This window comes from Rutidosis leptorrhynchoides, unplaced genomic scaffold (assembly GCF_046630445.1).
Source record: "Rutidosis leptorrhynchoides isolate AG116_Rl617_1_P2 unplaced genomic scaffold, CSIRO_AGI_Rlap_v1 contig241, whole genome shotgun sequence".
Taxonomy (NCBI): domain Eukaryota; kingdom Viridiplantae; phylum Streptophyta; class Magnoliopsida; order Asterales; family Asteraceae; genus Rutidosis; species Rutidosis leptorrhynchoides.
In genome coordinates, this window is record NW_027266490.1 from 1 (window position 1) to 22921 (window position 22921).

A 22921-nucleotide genomic window follows, 5' to 3' on the forward strand; every position below is an offset into this window, starting at 1 on the left:
CGAGATACGATCCTCTACAGCTGCGTCGGCACCGACGACCTCTGCTTCTTCTGTAGCTACACGGAGATGGATGTGGCCGTCTGCTCTCCGTTGGATTCCTACCTCCGTCGATCACATCATTTCCTCCGAAAAGCGCCTCCTCGCCGCTCTAGTCAAGTAATTTCCTTTCAATTTTGTCCAAATTTAGTTTTTTCTTCGTATATTAGAGTAGGAAGGCTTGAAATTTGACGTCTTAGGTTTTGGTTAGGTGCTAATTTCCTTTTGTGTGGTGAAGTTGAATCTTGAGCTGCTTGTATTGATTGTGCTCATTAAATTTGCAGAACTCCTTATACTCAAGAACAAGTTAATATAGGATCGGGGCCACCGGGCTCTAAAGTGAGGTGGTTTCGTTCTTCAAGCAATGAGCCCAGGTTTATTAACACGGTTACATTTAACAGCAAGGAAGATTCTCCTACTTTGGTAATGGTTCATGGATATGCTGCCTCTCAAGGTTTCTTTTTCCGGAATTTCGATGCTCTTGCCAGTCGTTTTAGGGTCATTGCAATAGATCAGCTAGGGTAAGCTCGTATCCTATGTTCTGTATTGTCACACGATTAATTGGCTGTTTTTCTGCATTTCTAATTTTCCATTTTTATCCTTTTTTGCAGTTGGGGTGGATCTAGCAGACCTGATTTTACGTGCAAAAGCACTGAAGGTTAGTTTTTTTTGTGCAAGGATAGGCTTTGATGTCGCTGTTATGCTGCTTATATAGCGTAAGATAATTTACTGATTATGCAGAGACTGAGGCATGGTTCATTGATTCCTTTGAGGAATGGAGAAAAGCAAAAAACCTCACCAATTTTATATTGCTCGGGCATTCTTTTGGAGGCTATGTCGCAGCCAAATATGCTCTTAAGGTGATTGCTTGCCAATTGCCATTTCGACATGATCTAATATTAAGAGGAATATCATACGAATAGTTGTCTGATGCCAGTTATATTAATGTTATAGCACCCAGAGCATGTCCGGCACTTGGTTTTAGTGGGATCTGCTGGATTTACAAATGAAACAGATCCCAAAAATGAGTGGATTAACCGTTTCCGAAGAACATGGAAAGGTGCAGTTATGAGCCATTTGTGGGAGTCAAATTTTACTCCCCAGAAGATTATCAGGTACATTTAGTTTATTCTGTTTCTTTCTTTATATTTCTTTGTATTGAAAAATGTTTTCTGAATGCTTGGAAAAGCATAGGGTCATTGTCTCCATTCAAGACCTTATAATAGTGAGAACGTCATGGTTTTCCTTGCTCATTTGAGGTTTTATGTTGCAAGTACATTAGCACATATCCAAAAGAAATCTCCTTGTATTTTTGAATGTGTATGCATTACTTTGAAGTACCTAAAAGTTTATGCTTCAACTTTTCTTTAAAGCATTAGTCCCTCTTTCTCCATGTATAGTTTAGCAGTTTGGTTCACTTATATTTATTTTGTTCATAGTCAGCTGAGTGGTTCAATTTGTCCTGTATTAGGTGTTATTCTACGATCCAAAGATTTTGTTCTCTGGTTTTGTTTACATCATGCCTTTTTGCCTGAGTTCTTGTTGAGCGTCAATTTGTCTCGGAATTAGAATACCTGTTTTGCTCTTGTTATTCATTCAGGCTAGGTAGCAAGGTCTTCTGTTTATTCATCAAGTTTCTTCAGTTTCATGCAGAATCACTGGTGTCGTGTGTTACTCTACATAGTAAATACTATTGCTCATTCATTGGTTCTCGGGTTAAATTTTTTGTGCAGAGGCCTAGGTCCCTGGGGTCCAAACTTAGTACGCACATATACATCTGCTAGATTTGGTGTTCGCTCACATGGAACCACTTTGAATGAAGATGAGGCCAAAATGCTGACAGGTAGTGAAGAATTTCCATTGTTAGTTTATTGCTAATGAGATTCATGATCACTGATGGGTGCTTTTCCCAATTGCAGATTATATATACCATACTCTAGCAGCCAAGGCCAGTGGAGAGCTATGCTTGAAATATATTTTTTCATTTGGAGCATTTGCTCGTAGTCCCCTTCTGCAAAGGTTTGATGTTCTAACATATTTAAATTACAGTAAATAAATTTGTGAAATGCATAATTGCCTCTTGGTGAGTTATCTGGGGCTAATGTACTGTAGTTCAATAGACAAATGACAATGGAAAACCTCGAATAGAACATTCTCGGGTCAAAAAAAGGATTACTGGTTGCTTAGTTTTGTATTTTCCCATTAGATCTAAGTCCTAAATTGTATATGACCACTGTAATCCGGTTGATTCAAAGTTGTGATCATGATCCATGGTGTATAGCATGTACTCTAGAAATCATGTCCTTGAGTTCTATAGTATAACAGGAGCGTAACAGCTTTTATTATGTGAACAGAGCATCAGAATGGAAAGTTCCAACCACGTTTATATATGGCACAACAGATTGGATGGACTATGAAGGGGCTGTAGAAGCTCGTAAAAGCATGAATGTCCCATGTGAAGTCATCCGAGTTCCTCAGGTATCTATCCTCTCCAGCTCTTTCTTCTAAATGAAAAGGTTTACATGTATGTATGTATGTATGATGGACGATCTTGATAATACTTGTATATTTGTAATCTTCAGGGTGGACATTTTGTGTTTATCGACAACCCAGATGGGTTCCATTCAGCCGTAATCTATGCCTGCCGGAAGTTCTTATCTCCGGAACCAGATAATCAGCCTGTTCCTGAAGGTCTGATGTTAGTCTAGCACAATCTTATGTTATGTGTAGTAATTGTACACTAGCCCTTTCGTTTTCTATTACATTCTTTATATTTTCCCCCTTTTAAATTTGTTTTACAGTTAAAACATCTATAGCAAACACTATAACATGTAATTGTAACTTCTGTTCTCGTTTGTTTGAAGGTATAAATAAGAATGAGTGATATATAATCTTCAGTTTGAAAATGCTTACACTTTTACCAGTTTACTCTTTAAAAGGTAACCGCATTTTGCTTGCCGAGCATCATTGAGCTGTTAAAATTTCATTTTAACTGGTTAAAATGCCTGAAAGCTTTAACCAGAGCAGTAAAAATCTAGTAAAAAATGCTTTACATACACTTTCTTGTTGTTCAATTCAACTGGTAGGTCATTTTGTAGGTTAAAAGCTGACGACAACACATGACTGAAATGAATTTTCACCAGGTCTATTGTCATGAACAAAGTTAATGTGTTCTATCTCTAGCAAGCAAAATTTCTAAAGAGTACTACTCATTAGGCATTTAATTTCCCTATGGTTACGCAAAAACTTTATGACCCTATGTTTTCATTTGTTACGTATCTTCCAATTTAAAGCTGAGAATGGTTGTAGCATGCACCAATGGGCCTTCCCAATAATACAAGAGAGTTTCGTGCCAACACATTGAAAGCCAATGGGGACCACAGTTATCGGTGACGTGGCATGGACCCGACACAGATATTTCCGAGGTAAAAATGGTTTCCCGCATTCTGACTATATCAGTGAGATTGGAAGGCGCAGTTTCATGTTTCCAATGGAAAACGCCTTCTGTTTTCTCTGTTACATTAACGGCTACTTCTCGACATCTTCACACTCTGCTACGTCTCAACCGATTTTGAGGCCTCGAATACCCTTGCTTATCTCTATTAAAGATTAGTTTTTAGCGCCAATGGAAGGTTTTCTTTTTGGTTTGTTCTACTCATCTTCCTTGGTAGCCGTCAATAATTAAGATTTAGAGTCGAAATTACATACAAAACATTCATCTGTAGATGAAAATGGTAGGTGACTTTATAGCTCTTGAATTTTATTACAAAGAAAATACCTGAAGTTAAAAGCCTGACGAGACACATGACTGACAATAAATAGTTGGCCCTATATCTATTGCCATGACCAAATTTATTGTGTGATCTATCTCTTTCTTTCTCTGTAGTGGGGAAAATTTTACTCACAAGACTCTTCTACTATATGTAAACTGTCACATAAAGTTAATTTTTTTCATTTGTACTACATGCACATAACAAATGGGTCCAAAATATATGGGTCCAAAAATAGGACCCACTTATATTATTTCAAGTCTGATCTGGCAAGGTAGGTGGACCCACAAAGAAATTCATTCAGACAAGACTTCCGTCAGAGCCCACGAGGCTACTGAAGCAACTTTCCGATAAAGAGTATCAACCCCTCACTTTCTCCAATCACATTAACGGCTACTTTCCATTTATCTTTATAGACTGACACGTGTGACTTCCCTATTAGATGGCACTTTTGGCGCGACTGGATTAGTCACGTTTTCTGTTCTTTAACTATCATCATCCAATACTAATTTATGATTATTGTAGCATTATCCTTGGGTTGTCTCCTTTTAAGTGATAATTTTGGACACCAACCAGTAAGATCTAATTTCAAAAAAAAAAAAAAAATAAAATAAAAAAACCAGTAAGATCTAAGATAGACTCAAGCCATGTTTTTTCATCTCGAATTCAAGATTTCAGAATGGATCAATTATCCGTGGATATGGTAGTTCAGTCAAGAACGATATTATATTTTGATAGGGGGCCAAAATCGCCTAGACAAAGTGGACCATACTACTAATTTGATCTAAAGATTAAACGTTTTATACATTTAATTATCGGAAATTGACATGGTTCAACTCCATCGCCTTAATTTTAATGATATATTTTCGTACATAATTTTTTTTTGTTGAATTGTACCACTCTTAAAATTCAGAGATAAAATACATTTACTTTAAAGTACAATTTTTTTTCTTTTTCTCTTTGCCTCTTAAGAATACTAACAACAACAATTGTCAAATTAATTACTTCAGGAATCAGGACAGAGCCAACCAATTAAAGGATTTAGATATGATAAATACAGAATGAAAGGCAATCAGTGAATAAGAAATCAACTAGGAATCATGATAATGATACAAATACAATAATTCATTAACAAATCAAACTGGAGAAGGCAGTGAGGTTGGATCAGCTGAGGAAGGAATATCCGGTCCAACTCTACAACCTTCAAGCATGAATACAATATCAGACATTGATGGCCGATCGAGTGGTTCAGAAGCTGCACAGAGAAGTCCAACTTTAACACCTAACAAGAACTCCTCCCATTCCGATGACTCAGGGTCTATCTCGAGCAAACCCGGTTCAAGCAATTCCGATATTTGTCCCTTTTGTAATTGCTTCTTCACCCACTTGACAATGTCTTCATCTTGTGTGAACATAACCGGTTTCCTCCCGGTTAATATCTCCAACACTACTATGCCGAAACTGTACACGTCGCCTTCCTTCGTCGCTTCTCCGGTTAATGCTGCTTCCGGCGAGACATAACCAAGCGTCCCGATTGGAGTTGAAGACGAGGAAGCTTCCGCAGGAGTTGGCATTGCTAATAACCTGTCTAGCCCAAATTCTGACAAATGCGCTTCAAAATCAGCATCGAAGAGGACGTTCTGCGGCTTTAAGTCGCCGTGGACCATCTGGACGGAATGCAGGAAAGACAGACCACGAGCGATTCCAAGAGCAATGAGGTGGCGCATTGGCCAATTTAGCATATGCCCGTCCTGATGAGTAGCTTCTTGTAAAAGAGTCGCTAAGTTTCCATTAGGCATGTAGTCGTAAACTAGCAGCCTTATGTCGGGGGGTCCTGCATAGTAGCCTCTAAGGACTATAAGGTTTCTGTGCTTCACCTTTCCTAGCAATTCGGCTTCCCTCTTAAACGCTGTCTCTTCGACGACAGATCCGTCGGCCAGTCGGCGTATGGAGAGAACCATCCCGTCTTGATATGTGGCTTTGTAGACTACTCCGTATCTTCCTCGGCTTAAGACATTCTCCTCGTCGAATTGCCTCGTGGCTTCCATCGTCTCTGCTAATGTTATCTTGTTATTGAACATTACTAGTTTCGGCCCTCCTCCGTTACTTCCACCACTTCCACGGCTTCTGTCGTTTCCTGAACTTGCAGGGCTCCGTTTCTTCTCGCCTGTCGCGGCGGCTCTAAGCTTCTTCCGCCAATGTAACAGGCTGAAGACATATCCACAGCAACATAAGGCTAGAAGAATCGATCCGGCCGCTGCTACACAAATCAACAGAATTAGCTTCCTCCTCCTTTTGTTTTTAACATTTGGACATTCTTTATCCAGTGGATTGCCGCATAGTTTGGAATTCATCTGAAAAACAGAAGGATCGACGAATCGAGCAGCAAGCGGTCTAGGAATCTCGCCTTCTAGGTTATTCCTAGACAAGTTCAGGTATCTTAAAATGGGGATATCTGAAAGATTCGCAGGAATAGACCCATTCAGTCTGTTCGAGGAAAGATCCAACTCCGTTAAATTCGGTAACTTGGACAAAGAATCTGGTATATGTCCTGATAATTGATTTGAATCCAACAACAAAACTTCTAGAGAGGAGCATTTGGAGATGTCTTGTGGGATTTCACCTGATATATTATTTCCCCCCAAGTCAAGCACTTTGAGATGAGATAATCGTGAGATGTCACCATCACCCATGATAGAACCTCTCAAATGATTTGATCCAAGCTCTAACACTTGAAGCTCCGAACAGTTAGCAATTTCCGGCGGTATTGTGCCGGAAATTCTATTGTGTGACAATGACAGGACACTTAACGAGCCAAGAAAGCCATATGTGGAAGGAATCCCACCAGTGAACAAATTAGAACTGAGATTTAGGTATTGTAGACTAACCAAGCTGCTAAAACCTTCAGGAAGATCTCCAGACAACTGGTTCTCCTCCAATGCTATGACTTGCAAATTCGGCAACCCGAATAGCTCAATGGGAACTTCACCGGATAACATCTGCTTACTCAAATCAAGAGTTGTCAGTTTCATCAAATTACTCCCAATATAAGTGGGAATATTTCCGGAAAAGCCACATGCACTCAGATTCAAAACTTGCAAGCTTTTCAATTCTCCTATATCAGGAGGCAGCCTCCCTTTAAATTTATTGTGGCTGAGATTCAAACTAGTCAAATTACGAAGCTGCATTATACTCTTTCCTTCTATATTTCCACTCAGATTGTTCTCAAATAAGTTCAACACTTCAAGCTCCGAGAGATTCCCCAGATTCGAAGGAATTGTGCCGGAAAACGTATTCCTAGCCAAGGAAATCGTCCTTAAGCTTCTTAATTCGGCCAGAAACAAAGGAATATGACCTACAAATCTGTTCCCATCAAGATCAAGAACTTGCAACAGACTACATTTAACAATCTCATTAGGAATCAACCCACCGAGTTGATTATTAGCCACCCTAAGCTCCACCAAGTTATACAAATTCCCAATGCCAGCTGGCAAGCCGCCGGAAAAGAAGTTTCCAGAAAGATCCAACATTTGAAGTGAAGTCAAGTTGGTCAGCCAAGCTGGAAACATGCCATGAATGTGATTCTCGTGAAGGTCCAAAACTTCCAAAATGGCTACACATGGCTTTGATTTCCCATTTTGCGGCTCATTGACGCTCGTGAACCCATTAAAGCTCAAATTCACAATCCTCAAAGATGACGAATTTCTATTTACACTGCAAAACACACTTGCAGGTACCGGACCAGAAAAATCATTTCGTGACAAGGAGAGAACTTGAAGCTTAGGAATGGAACCCACAGTGGCCGGAACCAAACCCTTTAACAAATTATCTTCTATGCTTAAATGTACAAGCGAAGAACAGTTGGCTATGGCGGAAGGCAGAGTGCCGTGAAGTTTATTCGAGTCGAGCCATAAATACTCAAGCTCTTGCAACACTCCTATACTCGCCGGAACTGCACCGGAAAACGAATTAAATGACAAGTTTATGAGCTGGAGCTGAGATTTGGACGGAAAGTTCGCCGGAATTGCACCGGTAAAAAAATTCGACGACAAATCGAGGTACCTGAGACTCGGCTGGAAATGAACGGAAGCCGATATTTTACCGGAGAAGAATTGTGAGCTACATTGAGTACCAGAAGATTGGTGAGGTTAAAAATAGAAGGAGGCAACTCGCCGGCGAGTGAGTTGTACTGCAAGTAGACAGCGCGTAAGAGCTCGCATTGGGAAACGGAGGAAGGAAGAGAGCCGTTAAGGTTATTAGAATGAAGGCTCAACTTTCGAAGCTCTCGTAAGTTACCGAGTTGGTCAGTGAGTCGGCCACCGAGTTGAAGACGAGGTAGACGGAGTTCACGGACACGGTGGTTGTAACAACCAATGCCACGCCAGTCACAAGGGGCTAACGGCGTTGATGGGTCCCATCCGTCAAGTACACCAAGTGGGTCATTGAGGTTTAGCTTGAAAGACGTCAATGCTTGAATCTCCGTCAATGTAACGGCGAAAGTTGCCGCCGCCGTCAATGCAAAAATCATGAAATGTAGGAGAAAAGTAGCCGTTGATGATGCCATTTTCATTCAACACACAGAGAGATTGTTGAGAAGGAAAGGGAAATGGAAGAAGAGCGTCTGTTTGAGAGAAAACGACGGCGTATTAGTGGACGAAAGTTTTTTTCCTTCACTCCATCTCTCTCTCTCTCTCTAAAAAGGGGATTTTTGTTCAGAGTCGAGTTGGGGAAGGAGAAAGTGTTTAATTTGATGTGTTTGACTGAAAGTCATAATTAAGTGTTGTGAGAAAGAGTTGTATTTTTATTTTATCACGAGAGGGATATTATTGTAATTAAAATTAGTATAGTATCTGACATAGCTAGAGAGAAAAAGAGAGAGAAGGCTGTGTGCTGGGACTTGTGAGCTTTCTGCTGTTCATTCATTGCATCATTTTATATTTACTCTACAAAGGGCTTTACTGTAATTTAGTTTTTAATTTTTTATACTATATTTTTTTTTTGAAACACGATTTTTTTTTTTATACTAGTATAGGAGTATTTCATATTTATAAAGTCCACAAACATTATTTTTATAGAAGACAGGTGCAATTTATTGTTACTTCCATACGGGAGATTAAAACTCGATACGAATTAATTGAATCAGTATAAAAAATATAAAATTAATAAGAAATATTTTGATACTCGTAAATAAAAACTTTTGCTATTCAATAATAGAATTGTTGACTCTTTCTGCGGGAATTCAGTTTTGGTGAAATAAGGGAAAAAGAAATAATAGATTTTATGCTTATTGTTTTTGTTTATTAGACTCTTATTTTAATTTTATTATTATGGTGGTATGTATTCAGTTTAGATTGTTCGGGGGAGTGTCTTCATAGTTTTTGACTTTTCGATTGAATGAGATATCGTAAAATTCTATGCTAGTTGGATGCGGAATACGCTGATTAGTATTATCTACGATTTTAGCTTTTAAATTTTAATTTAAAAAATTAAATTTTAATTTGGAGATAATTGACAGCCGACATGTTCCGACTCTACGAGCTTAATTAATTAAATTTTTAATAAAATTCTCCCATTATAATAAAAAAAAAGTGTTTTAATAAATAAATATGCGATTTATATGGAACAACAAATCATCTAATTCTCTTAGAGGGAACTAATCCATCCAAAATTATGAAAGACTCTAAATGAATACAGATAAATTCAACGACAAATCGAGGACCATGAGAGGAACACCATAATCTCGAGCAGGGAAATGAACTTGAAAGTCCAGTCGAAATTTTCAAATCAATCGAAAGACTACAAACATTCGGACAAATACATATTTGAAAACTAACACAATGCTAATCAACCGATCATCACCTCTAAAAACATTATCTTTTGGGATTAGAGGGCAGCGCTTCCTTTTTTTTCTCCAATAATTTCGAATAATGTAAAGTTCGCGAACAAGAGTTTATCTGACGAAGGAATTCAGACAAACACCCATGTAACAATTTTCTTCGGATAAAATCTTCTTACTCATGGTATGCATTAAACCTGCAATATGTCAGATGGGTAGAAAGATAACCCGATCAAAAACCAAACAAAATAACGAATCAATTGAAAGAATGATTGACTGGGATGCACAGAAATAATATATAATATATAATTTTATTTTATTTTATTTTTCTGAAGTTGATATAAAATTATGCAAGCAAATTAATTCACTCAAATGAGAGACGTTACTGTTTAAATCAGATGAAATAAAAATCGCAATAATTGTGCTCTGTGTAGGAGAATGAGTTCTTAGAACAAAATGTACATAATATTTTATGCTAACTTCAAAATAAAATAAAATATATATATATGCTATGATTTTAATTTGATAAAACTATGTCATGATTATGAAGGCAGCTCGTTGTCAAAAGCATTAATAGCAGAATTTGATGCCTTTCCACAGGATCAGGTGTCTAAACATTTATTTATTTAATTAAACTTCTGATGTGACTCCAATTTAATTTTTTTAATTAAATAAAAATGTCAATTTCTTTCTTTAAAACTGCTAGGTTGGTGACTTGGGTCCGATCCTAAGACGCAAACATAATTCCTTTCCTTAGCCTAATTAATACTATTATGCATGCATTAATTCTTTTTTTAAAAGCCAGATTTGAAGACTCAATCAGTGCTTTATTTATTTATAAAAAGTATGTTCACTTTTTAATAAGTGCAATTTTCTTTTCGCCCAAATGCAGGATCATGTAATTTGGACATTAATGGCCGACCCAAAAAGTGAACCAATTGAATTTCTGTTTCAAACTAAACATGGCCCATTATTAAATCTGGGCCATAAAGACTGGGCCCATATTTTAGTAAAATAAATAGTAGGAAAGAGGACGATCCCGATGTCAGGATTTCAACAGAATTCCAACTAGTCAACTAGGCATTATTTTTCCTACTTCGGAGACCGGGGGTTCGTCGAGATTATTATTATAATTTTTTTTTTGGATTAACTTTTTAAGCAGTACGATTCAACTAGACTACATTTTAATTAATGATATTGTTTCTTTTTTAGGTCTTTTTGATCTTCGTAGTGATAATGATCCTCGATTAAGAGATAAATTTTTACGTTCTAATGGTTATCGGACGAAACGGTATGGAATTGACCATATAATTTTTTCCATCAGTAAAGATCGAGATCAAACCCCTTATATACTGATTAAGGGACGATATGCTGAACCACCATATCAATTCTAGTGGTTATATTGCTCCCCTTTCATATAAAATAAAATAAAATAAAATATAATTTTTTTCAAAAAATACTTGCCTCCTGCGACAGGAGGTAAGATTCTCATCTGCCAACCACTAAAAATAGGACACGTGGCACTTACTTTAAAGAAATTAATATGCTTCCTTTTTAACACTTAAACAAAAAATATAAGGATCTTATACTACACCTGAAATAAATTGAACTGCTTTCTCGTCATCTGTCTTGGTGGTCTTGGCCTTGTCGATTCATTCACCAGGTCTATAGAAAATATTGATCCACGAAACGAATGAATGAATAACCTCATCATACACACGTAGACAAAACATTAAACACATAGACGACATTAAATAAGAATTACTTCAAAATTGCATTCTTCGCCTCTTTCAAATTCCTACTGCGATTGACATCGTAACTCTCAATTACTTCTGTAAACTTTTTGCTTCCCCCTTTGATTTGGTTCAAATTCCAACAAAGCAGGAAAAGATCGATTGTTTAAATCATCAAAATCTAATCTTTTTTTTATCTTTTTCAATTTTTTTCGTATCGCTGATTCATTTAACATCGCAAACGTCGAAAATCGAATACGCTGGACAAAGTTTAGCAATCAATCTCAAATTTCTACGATCAAGCTAACTAAACTACTAAACAAAATCAAAGTTTCGTTTCGCGTGGATTTTTGTTTGTATATAATCTCTTCTTCGAAATGAACAGCGAAAAAGATCAATTGACTGCTCATTTTACCTATTAAAGTTGAAATTTTGTTAGTAATTGATATGAAAAAGAAACTGGAAATAAACAAAAGAAGCAAGAAGTTAGATAATGTATAATTGAACCGTAGAAGCAATTTAATTTGTTTCAAGTGTAGTATAAGATCCTTGATGTTTTTTAAAATATCAAAACATATCTTTATATTTTTGTTTAAGTGTTAAAAAGGAAACAGATTAATCTTTTTAAGTCTCTGCCATGTGTCTTATTTTTAATGGTTAGCAGATGGAACCTAACCTCCTCCCGTGAAGGTAAATATTTTTCATTTTTTTCCCAGTAATGTAAGATTTATAGAGTAATACTCTCCAAATTAAAAAAACTAAAGTAGAGAGTAATTGTATAAATAATACTCGGTGGGAAATATAAATACCCATATATGATTGTGTCTAAAATAGGAGTCCCTGATTAGATGATATATATTACAGACAAATAAGAAATACAAATGTTTTTACTTAGTTAAGAGCTTTCTGAATGAAGCATATAAAAGGGTCCAAGTCCAGAATTCCTTTTTAACAATGCGATAGCTTTCCATAGCATAGAGCCATTGAAGTTGCAGGCAAGAGCACTTTTGGTCCTGAAAAAAACATTTGATAGAATTGCATGTCATATCTCTTCGAAACGTATCTAAAATTTGATCGCGATTCAATAAAATTATCGCTCTCAAGATTCCTAAAAACATCTTTTTAAATCGAGTGCACCAAATCTCCCAAAATGAAGTATATATCACCAGTCACAATACATTTATTTAGATTACAAGTTACGGATGATTATATCGGTCCATGATAAACAACCTGAATAATTTTTACGAATATGTAACTTTATTTATCTATACCTGGACGCTCACAATACTGGAGACATGAGAGGAGACATGATTGTCTTCCAGCCAGTAAGCTGTCGTGGCAAGAAAGTGAGTCCAAATATCTCCTTAGGAACTTGGCCTGGCTCTATGAATCCTACCAGCTTTGCCACAAGAGCAGCACTCTTCTTTACATGTTCAATGTCTTTCGTATCAGTCCATATCTTGTGTGCCAATTGTAAGCTTCTCTGTCTCGATTTCAACCCGATTCCCCATTTCTGGTAAAGCCCTTCTCTGTCTTTTCTCGAAAACTTCTTCTGGATTTTCTTGCTGATCAAGACTCTCTCGCGATTCAAAGCCTTCAAGCTGCGCGCGCACAGTAAAGTAAATAAATAATTAGGAATTGTCGTGCAAGTAACTTAACTTGTAATACAAGGAAGAAAGATTTTTCACCTGGAAGCTGTTGTCACAATTTGACTATCTCTTGTGGTACGAGTTCCTTTAGAAAAAGTTTCCTTAAGGAAATACAATCTTCGAAGTTCTACCTCAATGTAAACAGAATCTGACGGATCGCCCTTAAAGAGAAGGAAGAAATAAGTTCGATGGAGTAACGGCACGTTACAATCTGCCCAGAGCTCGATGATTTCTTTCCTCTGATTCCCAAAAGTCAATGACCAACCATTTCCAGAACTTTGCCAAGGAGTAGTTCCATTAACACTTGATGCTGCTTCAAATTCAACAACACCACTACTCCCAACCATAGGTAATTTCTTTTGTTCTGACATTTCCAATGGCGTGAAAGTCGATCCACAAATGCTAATTGAATCCCCTCCGTCTGAAAGCGAATCCATTGAACTAAGCGAATATTTCCTAGACAAGTTTCCAAGCTCATGACTGTAATTCCGTTTCTCGTGATATGTGGGTGGTAAGTTCTCTTTGCGCAAACTTCTCAAGCTTTGTGTTTCTGAAGAACTAAAAGAATGATTTTTCCTAGGCAAATCTCTGCTACTCGCACTGCTCTTTATCTCAGAAAGCTTTCTATTCATTCCTGCATGATTACTTGTAGGAGAATCCTTTTCATTCGAGTTTGGCGATGAAATATTCGAGAGACGAGCTTTGCAGCTTCTGCTTCTTGGTAAACTCAAACTACTACAACTTGAAGAATCCATCTCTGAGGAACAAGGAGATTGTTCTATAGGATAAAGTGCAACAAGGTAGTTTATTGTATTTTGCATCTCCAAAACCTTTTGTTTCAATGCATCATATGTTTCCTCTGTGCTAATTACATCAGATTCCTTCTCTCCCATCTCCGGATCAACATAGTTATTCTCCTTATTATCTTCTGCTGAAGCGGCAACGTTCATGGTTGATTTCTCTGTATTTTTCTCTTCAGGATGATCTTCAACCTCATTAGAGACATGATTTTCATATGGTTTGTTTGAAGATCTTTCAGGAATGTTCTCCCAATCCTCACATGGATCAAGTCCAACAAATTTTGGAGTACTGTCATCCAGAAGGAAGTTCTCTTCCACATTTTTAGCAAACTGCATGTTAATTCTGGCAGTTTGAGGACTATCCACGCTTGCTTGTTCCTCAAGTCTCAGTAACCGATTTCCTCCTCCTTCTCCTCCTCCAGATCGTAGCAAACTCTCAACCCAAGACTGAGCAGCATCGCGTTGTTGAGTCAATTCTTTTATTTCTTTATCCATCTGTGTCTTATCAGAAAGAAAATAAAATTTGATGGAACCAATGAAAACAAGTATAGAGTATGATAACCAAGGCCTCTTGGCCAAGTGGTTATCTAAGTGGACTTTCTTCATGTAAGTCGAAGGAAAAAAAAGTAGAGTATGATGAAGACATACATTTTGAATTTGAAGTCTTTCTCTCTAAGTAAAGCAGAAGAATCACGTGAGATAGGAGCCGATCCTAAGCTCTTCATCTCGCTCTCGAGTCTAGCCAATTCCTTTTGCAATTGCTTTACCAATGCTTTATCAGACATCACCACATTTACATGTGCATTTGTATTAACTTCTTTTGCACAGCTTGCGAACAAAAGAGTATTTCTTGACTGCTCAACGTGGCTTCGTGCTGGGCTCATCGTGCAAATGATGGCTGTTCTAGCATTTCCCCCAAGAGAATTCTGAAGAATTCTTGTTAACTTAGAATCTCTATACGGTACATGCCCATTTTTCCCCTTGCTGAAACAAATCCAAACACATATTAGCAATATCAAAACAAAGTATATTACCTCCGTCCTAAAGTACTTGTCAATTTTCTTATACAATAATTGACAAGTATTTTAGGACAGAGGATAAGTAAAGTTCAAAATATGTACTTAAGCTCCTAAGAACGAAGGTTACCTCAATTTACGAATGACGGTTCCAACGTTAGTAAACTACGATTAATGTGACTACCTTCTTTCAGTCTCACACCTGCTGATAATGTTTGAGAAGCACGCTCACTCCCAGCAAGATCAATAAAATTCTGTACAATTAAGGTTAATCCTAGGATTAATTACCTAATTTCATTTTCTTACATATATACTAAAACGCCAACTATATATTGCAATTGTATTGATCAGTAGCATACCACATGTGCTGTAAGAGTGCTAGAACTTCCAACACCCATATATGCCCGAGCAGAACTTTCAACCGTCTGAAATACAAATATTTATATAAATTAAGTACTAATTAGTGGTTAAGTAATACTACATATTTATTGCAATTGAGTAGTAGTAATTAGTAGGCTTACTAGTCTTAGAATTTGATGAGAGCGAGAACTAGTTTCATTCATAGAGGTTTCTCCTATATGTCTTTGGGCTTCACACATGGAAAGGAGTTCAAAAAGATGACTCTTGCCTTCCAGAATCTCCTCTGTTAGTCTCTCAACCACTGTTCCCCTCTGAAATTACCAATTAATTAATATTAATATTTCCTAAATTAATTAAAAAGATCGAGGAAATTGATTAATGAATGATAATTTTTAATTACAGACCTCTGGATCATCTAATAGTCTAAGAGGGGTACTATCTGAGCTTAAGAGATCTCTCACAGCTTCATTGTATATCTCGATGGCAGAAAATTTCAATACAAATTCCCTTTCTTCGTGCTGATCATAAAATAATTACATCGTTAGTAAATATAATTACTAATTAATTAAAAGAAAGAATCATTTCCTTACCGAATGGCATTCCTAGAACTTGATTAATGGAATATTTACCTTTTGTATGTAGTCATATATGTCGTCTATAGCATATTCAGTAATTCCACACATTGTGTACGTCTTTCCGCTGCTTGTTTGTCCATATGCGAAAATGCTTGCTGCACAAGCAATCAAAAAACACAATTATATTCACTAATAATTATTAATCATAAAATTATCACAGAAATTAAACAAAGGTTTAATTAGTTTACTAATACTCACAGTTGATGCCACTGACAACCGAAAGAGCAACCTCCTTGGCTGCTTCCTCGTAAACTTTTATCGTCGAGGAATCAATGCCAAATACTTTATCTACATTCATTAATTTATCCAACAAGGTATTAGGTATACGAATATATCACACATCAATCATTCACCGTACAATAAATTAGAATCCTATACTTGAGATTAAGCTTCTGGAATTAGTCGATTGTATAAATAAATAAATAGAGGAATATAGAACAAAATGGTTTTTTCAGATTTGGTTACCAAATGAATAAGCAGCAGGATACTGGGATCTCTCAACCAAGGAGTTTTTGAAGATAATGGTGTCATTGTTGATGCATTCCCAATCAGATATTTCGTTTCGAGACAATTCTTTCTTGTTCAGAGGCCGTACTCTGACGGAAACGTAGATTTTCTCTCCTCCGCCGCTGCTATCGGAATCTTGTGCAACTGACCGAGCATCCTCATTTACCGATCCAATGTGCTCCAGCTATCCGTTCTTTTCCTTTCCCTCATTTTCCTACAAACCCAACAAACAACAAACAAACAGAAAACATTTTTTACTGTCTCATACGAATCAACGTAGAAATGCAAAACAACCGTGTATTTTCATACGAATTAAATAATCATATACTACTTCCGTCCCTAATTAATTATCACGTTTCTTATATTATTTATATATAAAAAAAGGACAATTAATTAGAGACGGAGGAATAGTAATTTGTACCCGGGAGGATTTTCCATTTATTCTGAGCTTATAGACAAAAGAGCACCATCGTCCTATTGGCTCACTCTTATTTTGTCTTGACAATTAATCTATGGTTTTCCACCATTAATCTGCAGAAAAAAATGTAATAGACAACCAAACAATAATGTATAGAGCTTGTGATCAAAAGACATAAAAGTATCAAAATTTCTTCAAAAAAATTAATAGAACTAGTTTCAAAAGAAATAAAAAATTAATAGAACTACGAACCTAAGCAGGAAATATTTCGTTTAATTATTACCAGGAATTAATTAAGAATAATGAACATAATGTAGAGAACGAATCAGGCCAAAAATGACTCGTTCTCTTTGGTTCTCGCTTTTTCGTTAATAGAAAAGACGAGAACGCAAGAGGGAGGGAGATAAAATGGTTTGAAAATGTCCTTCCTGTAATTTGTTTTCGTCGATTCCTGTTTCTTCAATTTTCTCGCATTGTCAATGAAAAAATAAATGTCTTTTAGGCTTCTTCTCTCTCTCTTAATGAGATCCTTTCAAATAAAACCGCCATCTCCAACTAATCTTATTCCTATTATCTACCCATTCTTGCTCACGGTTAATAATCCTTCATTAACTTCCTGTGGTCAACTTTTATTATCTCCTCAAATTCAATTTATGCTCCCTTTATTTTTATACTCCTACTACATAACTCATTGCCTCGAATATCATTAATTACCTGCTAATCAGATCAGTCGTCATTCATTTTTATATAACTTTCTGACTTTTGTTACATGTTTGAAAAAATAATTTTGATGTTTCTAATTTTAATATAATAAAACATTTGGCATACATATACCGATAAATAATTTGTTCATGTCTTATTGTAAATATAATGTATGTATTTACTAACAATGTGTTAGATGTATTGATAATCATGTTGTACCCCTTACAGAAGATCATAAGATCTATCTTGAAAGACGATATTTGTTGGGACAGACAATCCTAAACTTTAAAATATAATGAGTCTCTAATGTCGAGATCGATTTGAACTTAAACGTATTATAAAATGCTCAGTGTTCATGAACAACAAATAATTAAACGGATGAGTGTTTGGCACATTGTTGTATTATTTACTTTTCTCTCTTCTTGCATTGCAAGCATTAGGCCTGTTTAAACTAAGGAAGCTTTGTTTTGTTGACTTGTACTATACGCTAGCTCAGTTTAGGAATGATCGAGCTGGGGGCTTGGTTACCCACAATTGCCCAAAATTTCTGAAGCTAAATGCCTGCTTTCAACATCATAAAAGTCAGATTACAATCGATCGATGCTTTCATTAAATCGGAGAATTTGGTAGAGTGTCGTTAGAATTATTTACATATCGAATTTCGTTAGAAATTTGTGTTGTGCTTGCTGGACTTGACTTGCATAGAATTACTACTATTTGACAATTTCGCAAGTGAATGTGCCGCTTTATTTTCGTTTCTACCAATAAAAGAAAAAAAATGCATGAATCAAAATTAGAACTCGTCATCGACTTAATGTCCTCAATCAATAATTAATCCATAGCTAGCAAGGCTTCGACATTTCGATCGAAGCTCGTTTATGAGAGACTGATAATCACCCTCCGATATGATGGTCCCATTATTTTTTTTATAAAAGAAAAAATGATGGTTCCGATATTGTTCGGATCAATTATTGAGTGGTTTTTTTTTTATTATTATTATTAAAAATGGTAATAAAAATACCTTCTTCTTTTTTAATTTTAAAATATGTCATTTGATAAAAACATAAATTCGGGCAAATTGTTCCAATTTCTTGGAGGATCTAATACTCCCTATTAGTTGATTTATTCAGTGGTCGAGACTGGACGAGTCATATTCATTAATGCAGATGTTTCACTCCAAATACAATTAAGTCGTGGCCTGTGGGACATTTTAATCAATCCGTCCTCCACGGTTGGAATTTCAGAATATTTGTTTTTTTTGGGATAATGACCTGGGGGTCTCTGAACTCACTTTAAGTTACCAACAGGTCCTGGAACTTCACCCTGTAACACCCGCACCCTTCAACTCATTCTGTCTACCGAAGGGCCCCTGAAGTGAAACGACGTTAGTTTTGCTGACGTGGTAGTATTAATATCCGTTAATGTTACATGCGGCACCAGATCAAAGCGAACAGACATTTTTAATGTGAAGTTCATTAGTTCAAGGATGGGTTCTTCTTAGAAGGTAAAGTTACAGGAGTCGGATGGTAATCTAGCATGAGTTAAGGGAGCCTGAATGTCATTATCCCTTTCTTTTCTTTTTTAACACAATGAACATTAATGGAAAGGAATTGCTTAGTTGTTTTTCTACACGCGGTCTCGGTCTTTCGTCAATATTATAAGAATTACGTAGAATTATCATTTTCATTACATTATTCTTGACTCAATTAGGTTATCACTCGTAGAGAAAATCGTGTATCTGGAGCGTGTTTCGTTTTGTTCCAAAAAATTTCAAATTTTTTTTTTTTTTATTTAAAAGAAACAAGCGGGCCCATTCTGAAAAATACAGGCCGTCTTTAGTAGAGTGTACTTCAACACAATCTACTTAATCATCTGCTGCTTTTAACAATGGACGAAAATAATCAACTGCGGAGTTAGTAAAGAAAGCAAACAACACGTGATATTTTTACGTGGTTCGGAATTAGAATAAATACTACAACCACATGACCTCATGTAGGAATTGCTTTCCTGCTTTACTATTCTCCAAGTTACAAGTATAACTTGAATTTCCCATGATCAGTCCGCAACTGTACTACACCACCTATACTCTTCTCCACAATCCTAGTAAAACAAACTCTACCTCTTCGACTGATAATATCGACCGATAGTAATAGGAATTTCCCTAGTTAGCCCGCGATTAACTACACTTACACCCAAAGATTATGTAGAGTATACTACGCTACTTTTTCGATCGATAGTCAGGGACGAAGTTAGGATTGAATTTTGGATAGGACAATATTAACGATGAAATTAGCTTTCAAATGATAGGAAGATAGCATATTAAAATTACGTCAAATAAATTTAATTGGGTTCAATATAGTTCAAAGTATAGAGAGTTAAAAATTTATACGTATGTGCCACGGTTTTTTTTAACTCTATAGAGTCGGAATCTATTAAAATGCACTAAAAATTATTAATAATTACTTAAAATTTATTGAATAAAAAGTAAATTAAAATTAATAATATAATCACATGAATAAAATTATTAGTTTGAAATTATCACGTGATTACCTACTTTAAAAAATTAGTGAAATACTTTAAAAAATGTTGAATGTGTATATAATGGGAAATTCATACTAATGTTCAATTTTCCTAGTTTATATTAAACTAGATTAGTTATTATTAGTTTTACGTGTATTTTATTCAATTTCATTTTTAAGTTTTATATTTATATTATATTAGATAAATCAAATTTAATAAATAAATATTCTAAATATATATCTAATATTTTCATTTTTTATGAAAAGGAGGGTAGGCAATTGCCCTACCAGATTAAGCTTACCTCCGTTCCTGTCGATAATAATAAGAATTTTCCTACCTAATCCACGACTAACTACACATACACCTAAAATCTAAATAGTGTATAATACAACCAAATTTTGAGTGTAGTATCTCTTTTAGAAGAATATTAATTTGTATTGGTTTATATTTTTATATGAGTCTTTATAAAATAGATAAATAAGTGTAGATTATATAGTCCTATGAAACTTTAAGTAAGAAGATCTAACAATATCTCGAATCAGCTCTTCGTTTGGACGATATCGGATCACCTTACAGTCTAACTCGTGAATCATAATTGCATGAACAGTAGATCGCACGCGTGAATCGTGTTAAGAAATTTTTCCAACCAAATTACTTCTTTTATATAGACACAAAGATAGAATTTTAAGTTGATTGAGTTGTTATGTTATATTCGAACTCATCAACTGTTGATTTTTTATCTTCCAAATAAAATCAAATCCTAAGAAGATAATGCAGAAATCCTATTTGTATTTGACTTGAATTAATCCAAGAAAATCAGGCATAATTCGAATAGGATTAGCCTTCAAATGACACGAATTATATCTTCTAATTGCTGCAATAAACAGCTTCAATAATGACAAACCGAACGATCCGGAATCGAACCGTAATTAAACCGATTTGTGTCGTTTCACATTCTATTACCCATTTCATCAAAATAAAACTTCATTTAGCAAGCATGAGTTGTTCTTTTCAGGTATAGTTCTAGCTATAACATCATGAGTTGTTCAAACATGAAAACGCAAGCACTTTTGGCCTAACAGTTTTGACCTTGCTCTTTTCAGGTATCTGATGATTTTATCAATTGATAAGATAATCTTTTGTTTTTTTATTCTCTTATTCAAGATATGTTCAATTCATTTATCTATAATTGGTCAATACATAGTTAAATTCATTACCAGAAGAATGTAAAACCAAAACTTTTCACTTAAGTACTTTCCGGAAAATCTTATAAACAATAAGTAGAATAAAAATACTGAAATTATATATTTATCCATAAAATAACGAATTTTCTGCCCAACGGGTAACTTGTTGAACATAAACTGTAAATTCCATTGTACGATATATATAATTCTGAAATTAATTAAATTCATTTCATTGATTCATGAAGGAGGTTTGTCGGCAACAATTACCATTACGAATCCGTTCACAATTTGGCCAGCTTCCCAAGTAGGGCAATCCGATGCTCCTCAATTGGAAACAACCGGATTTGAGTTGGCTGCCGGAGGATCACGAGCAATCAACGTTCCGGCCCCACTTGGAGCCGTCCGATTTTGGGGCAGAAGAGAATGTTCTACCAACAACGGCCGTTTCTCTTGCCTCACAGGAGAATGTGGCTCCGGCCAAGTTTCATGCAATGGTGCCAGCAATGCACCTCCATCTTCTCTAGCAGAGTTCACTCTAGCGGCATCCGGCGACCAAGACATTTACGATATTAGCCTTGTCGATGGGTTTGACTTGAACCTATCGATAGCGCCACAGGGCGGTCGGGTTCCACTTGCACCCAGATCAGCTGGACGGCAAATGTGAACGGAGGTTGCCCGGCGGACCTTCAGCTCAAAAATTCAGATGGGAGTGTAATTTCTTGCAAAGTGCATGCACGACTTTTCCTGATCCAAAATATTATAGCACCGAAAATTTCGCCCTTCCGGAGACTTGCCCCCCGACAGACTATTCCCGGTACTTCAAGAGCAAGTGCCCCCAGGCTTATAGTTATGCTTTTGATGATCGCTCCAGAACTTTTCTTGCACCGGCTCTCCAAACTACCTTCTTTAACAATCAAGATGCCTAGGTTCGTGCTTGGCATAAGTTGGATCATGGTTTGATGAATTTGGATGCGGTCATGACTTTCTCTGGTCTCTATTACTTGGTCCTTATCAGGGGAATTTTCAATCATAGTCCCATTATCATGCGTCCGGTTGCTTTTCAACGTGGTAAAAAGAAAGCTTTTCACTTCTTCTCTATGTAGAGAAGTCACCTTGAGTTTCCCGTAATTGTGCACAAGGCTTGGGATTTTCCTGTACAAGGAACCCACGATGTATCTATTATGAAGCAGACTGTGTAAATTGGGGTTAATTACATAAATACCGAACATTTCCGTTAGGCAGACAGAAATTGTGAGAAAGTGGTAGTTGTGGACAGAAATAAGGAGCTCGTATTCTCAGATCCCGAACTTTCCCTTAATCAAGTAATCAACGCTGATTAATGAGTGATTAGAACTGAATTAAAGAAATAAAATCGAATAGAATTTATACAAGATCGGGTTCCTAGAACCCGAACTTCATTTTTTTTTTTTTTTTATACAAGATCGGGTTCCTAGAACCCGAACTTTATTTATTTTTTTTAATTTTTTATACAAGATCACGTTCGAAGATTACGATTTTGTTATTGAAAACACTTCATTATTTTAATTTTTTATACAAGATCGGGTTCCTAGAACCCGAACTTCATTTTTTTAATTTTTTATACAAGATCGCGTTCCAAGATTACGATTTTGTTATTGAAAACAGCAAGATCGGGTTCCTAGAACCCGAACTTCATTTTTTTAAAATTTTTTATACAAAATCATGTTCAGAGAATGCGAACTTCATTTTTAAAATATTTTTTAGACATGACAAGTT

The 22921-nt window shown here is 36.0% G+C and overlaps 2 protein-coding genes and 2 pseudogenes across 2 annotated transcripts; 2 read left to right on the forward strand and 2 right to left on the reverse strand.

Moving 5' to 3' along the window:
* Nucleotides 1-70: 70 nt before the first annotated feature.
* Nucleotides 71-2744, forward strand: LOC139882196 (1-acylglycerol-3-phosphate O-acyltransferase). Its single transcript, XM_071866559.1, has 9 exons — nucleotides 71-156; nucleotides 321-557; nucleotides 648-694; nucleotides 778-896; nucleotides 991-1151; nucleotides 1770-1879; nucleotides 1956-2055; nucleotides 2391-2514; nucleotides 2619-2744. Exons 1-9 carry the CDS (start codon nucleotides 71-73, stop codon nucleotides 2742-2744), a joined length of 1110 nt encoding a protein of 369 aa, XP_071722660.1.
* Nucleotides 2745-4942: 2198 nt separating this feature from the next.
* LOC139882186 (uncharacterized) lies at nucleotides 4943-8370 on the reverse strand (annotated as a pseudogene).
* A 4284-nt stretch (nucleotides 8371-12654) lies between these two features.
* Nucleotides 12655-16466, reverse strand: LOC139882187 (kinesin-like protein KIN-7F). Its single transcript, XM_071866550.1, is given in 11 exon segments — nucleotides 12655-12976; nucleotides 13064-14325; nucleotides 14469-14808; nucleotides 14971-14995; nucleotides 14998-15094; nucleotides 15200-15265; nucleotides 15362-15511; nucleotides 15605-15718; nucleotides 15830-15930; nucleotides 16034-16123; nucleotides 16301-16466. Coding segments are annotated over 9 exon segments (2430 nt in total). The 5' UTR covers nucleotides 15884-15930; nucleotides 16034-16123; nucleotides 16301-16466.
* A 2883-nt stretch (nucleotides 16467-19349) lies between these two features.
* Nucleotides 19350-22076, forward strand: LOC139882188 (thaumatin-like protein 1b; annotated as a pseudogene).
* The last annotated feature ends 845 nt before the right edge of the window (nucleotides 22077-22921 follow it).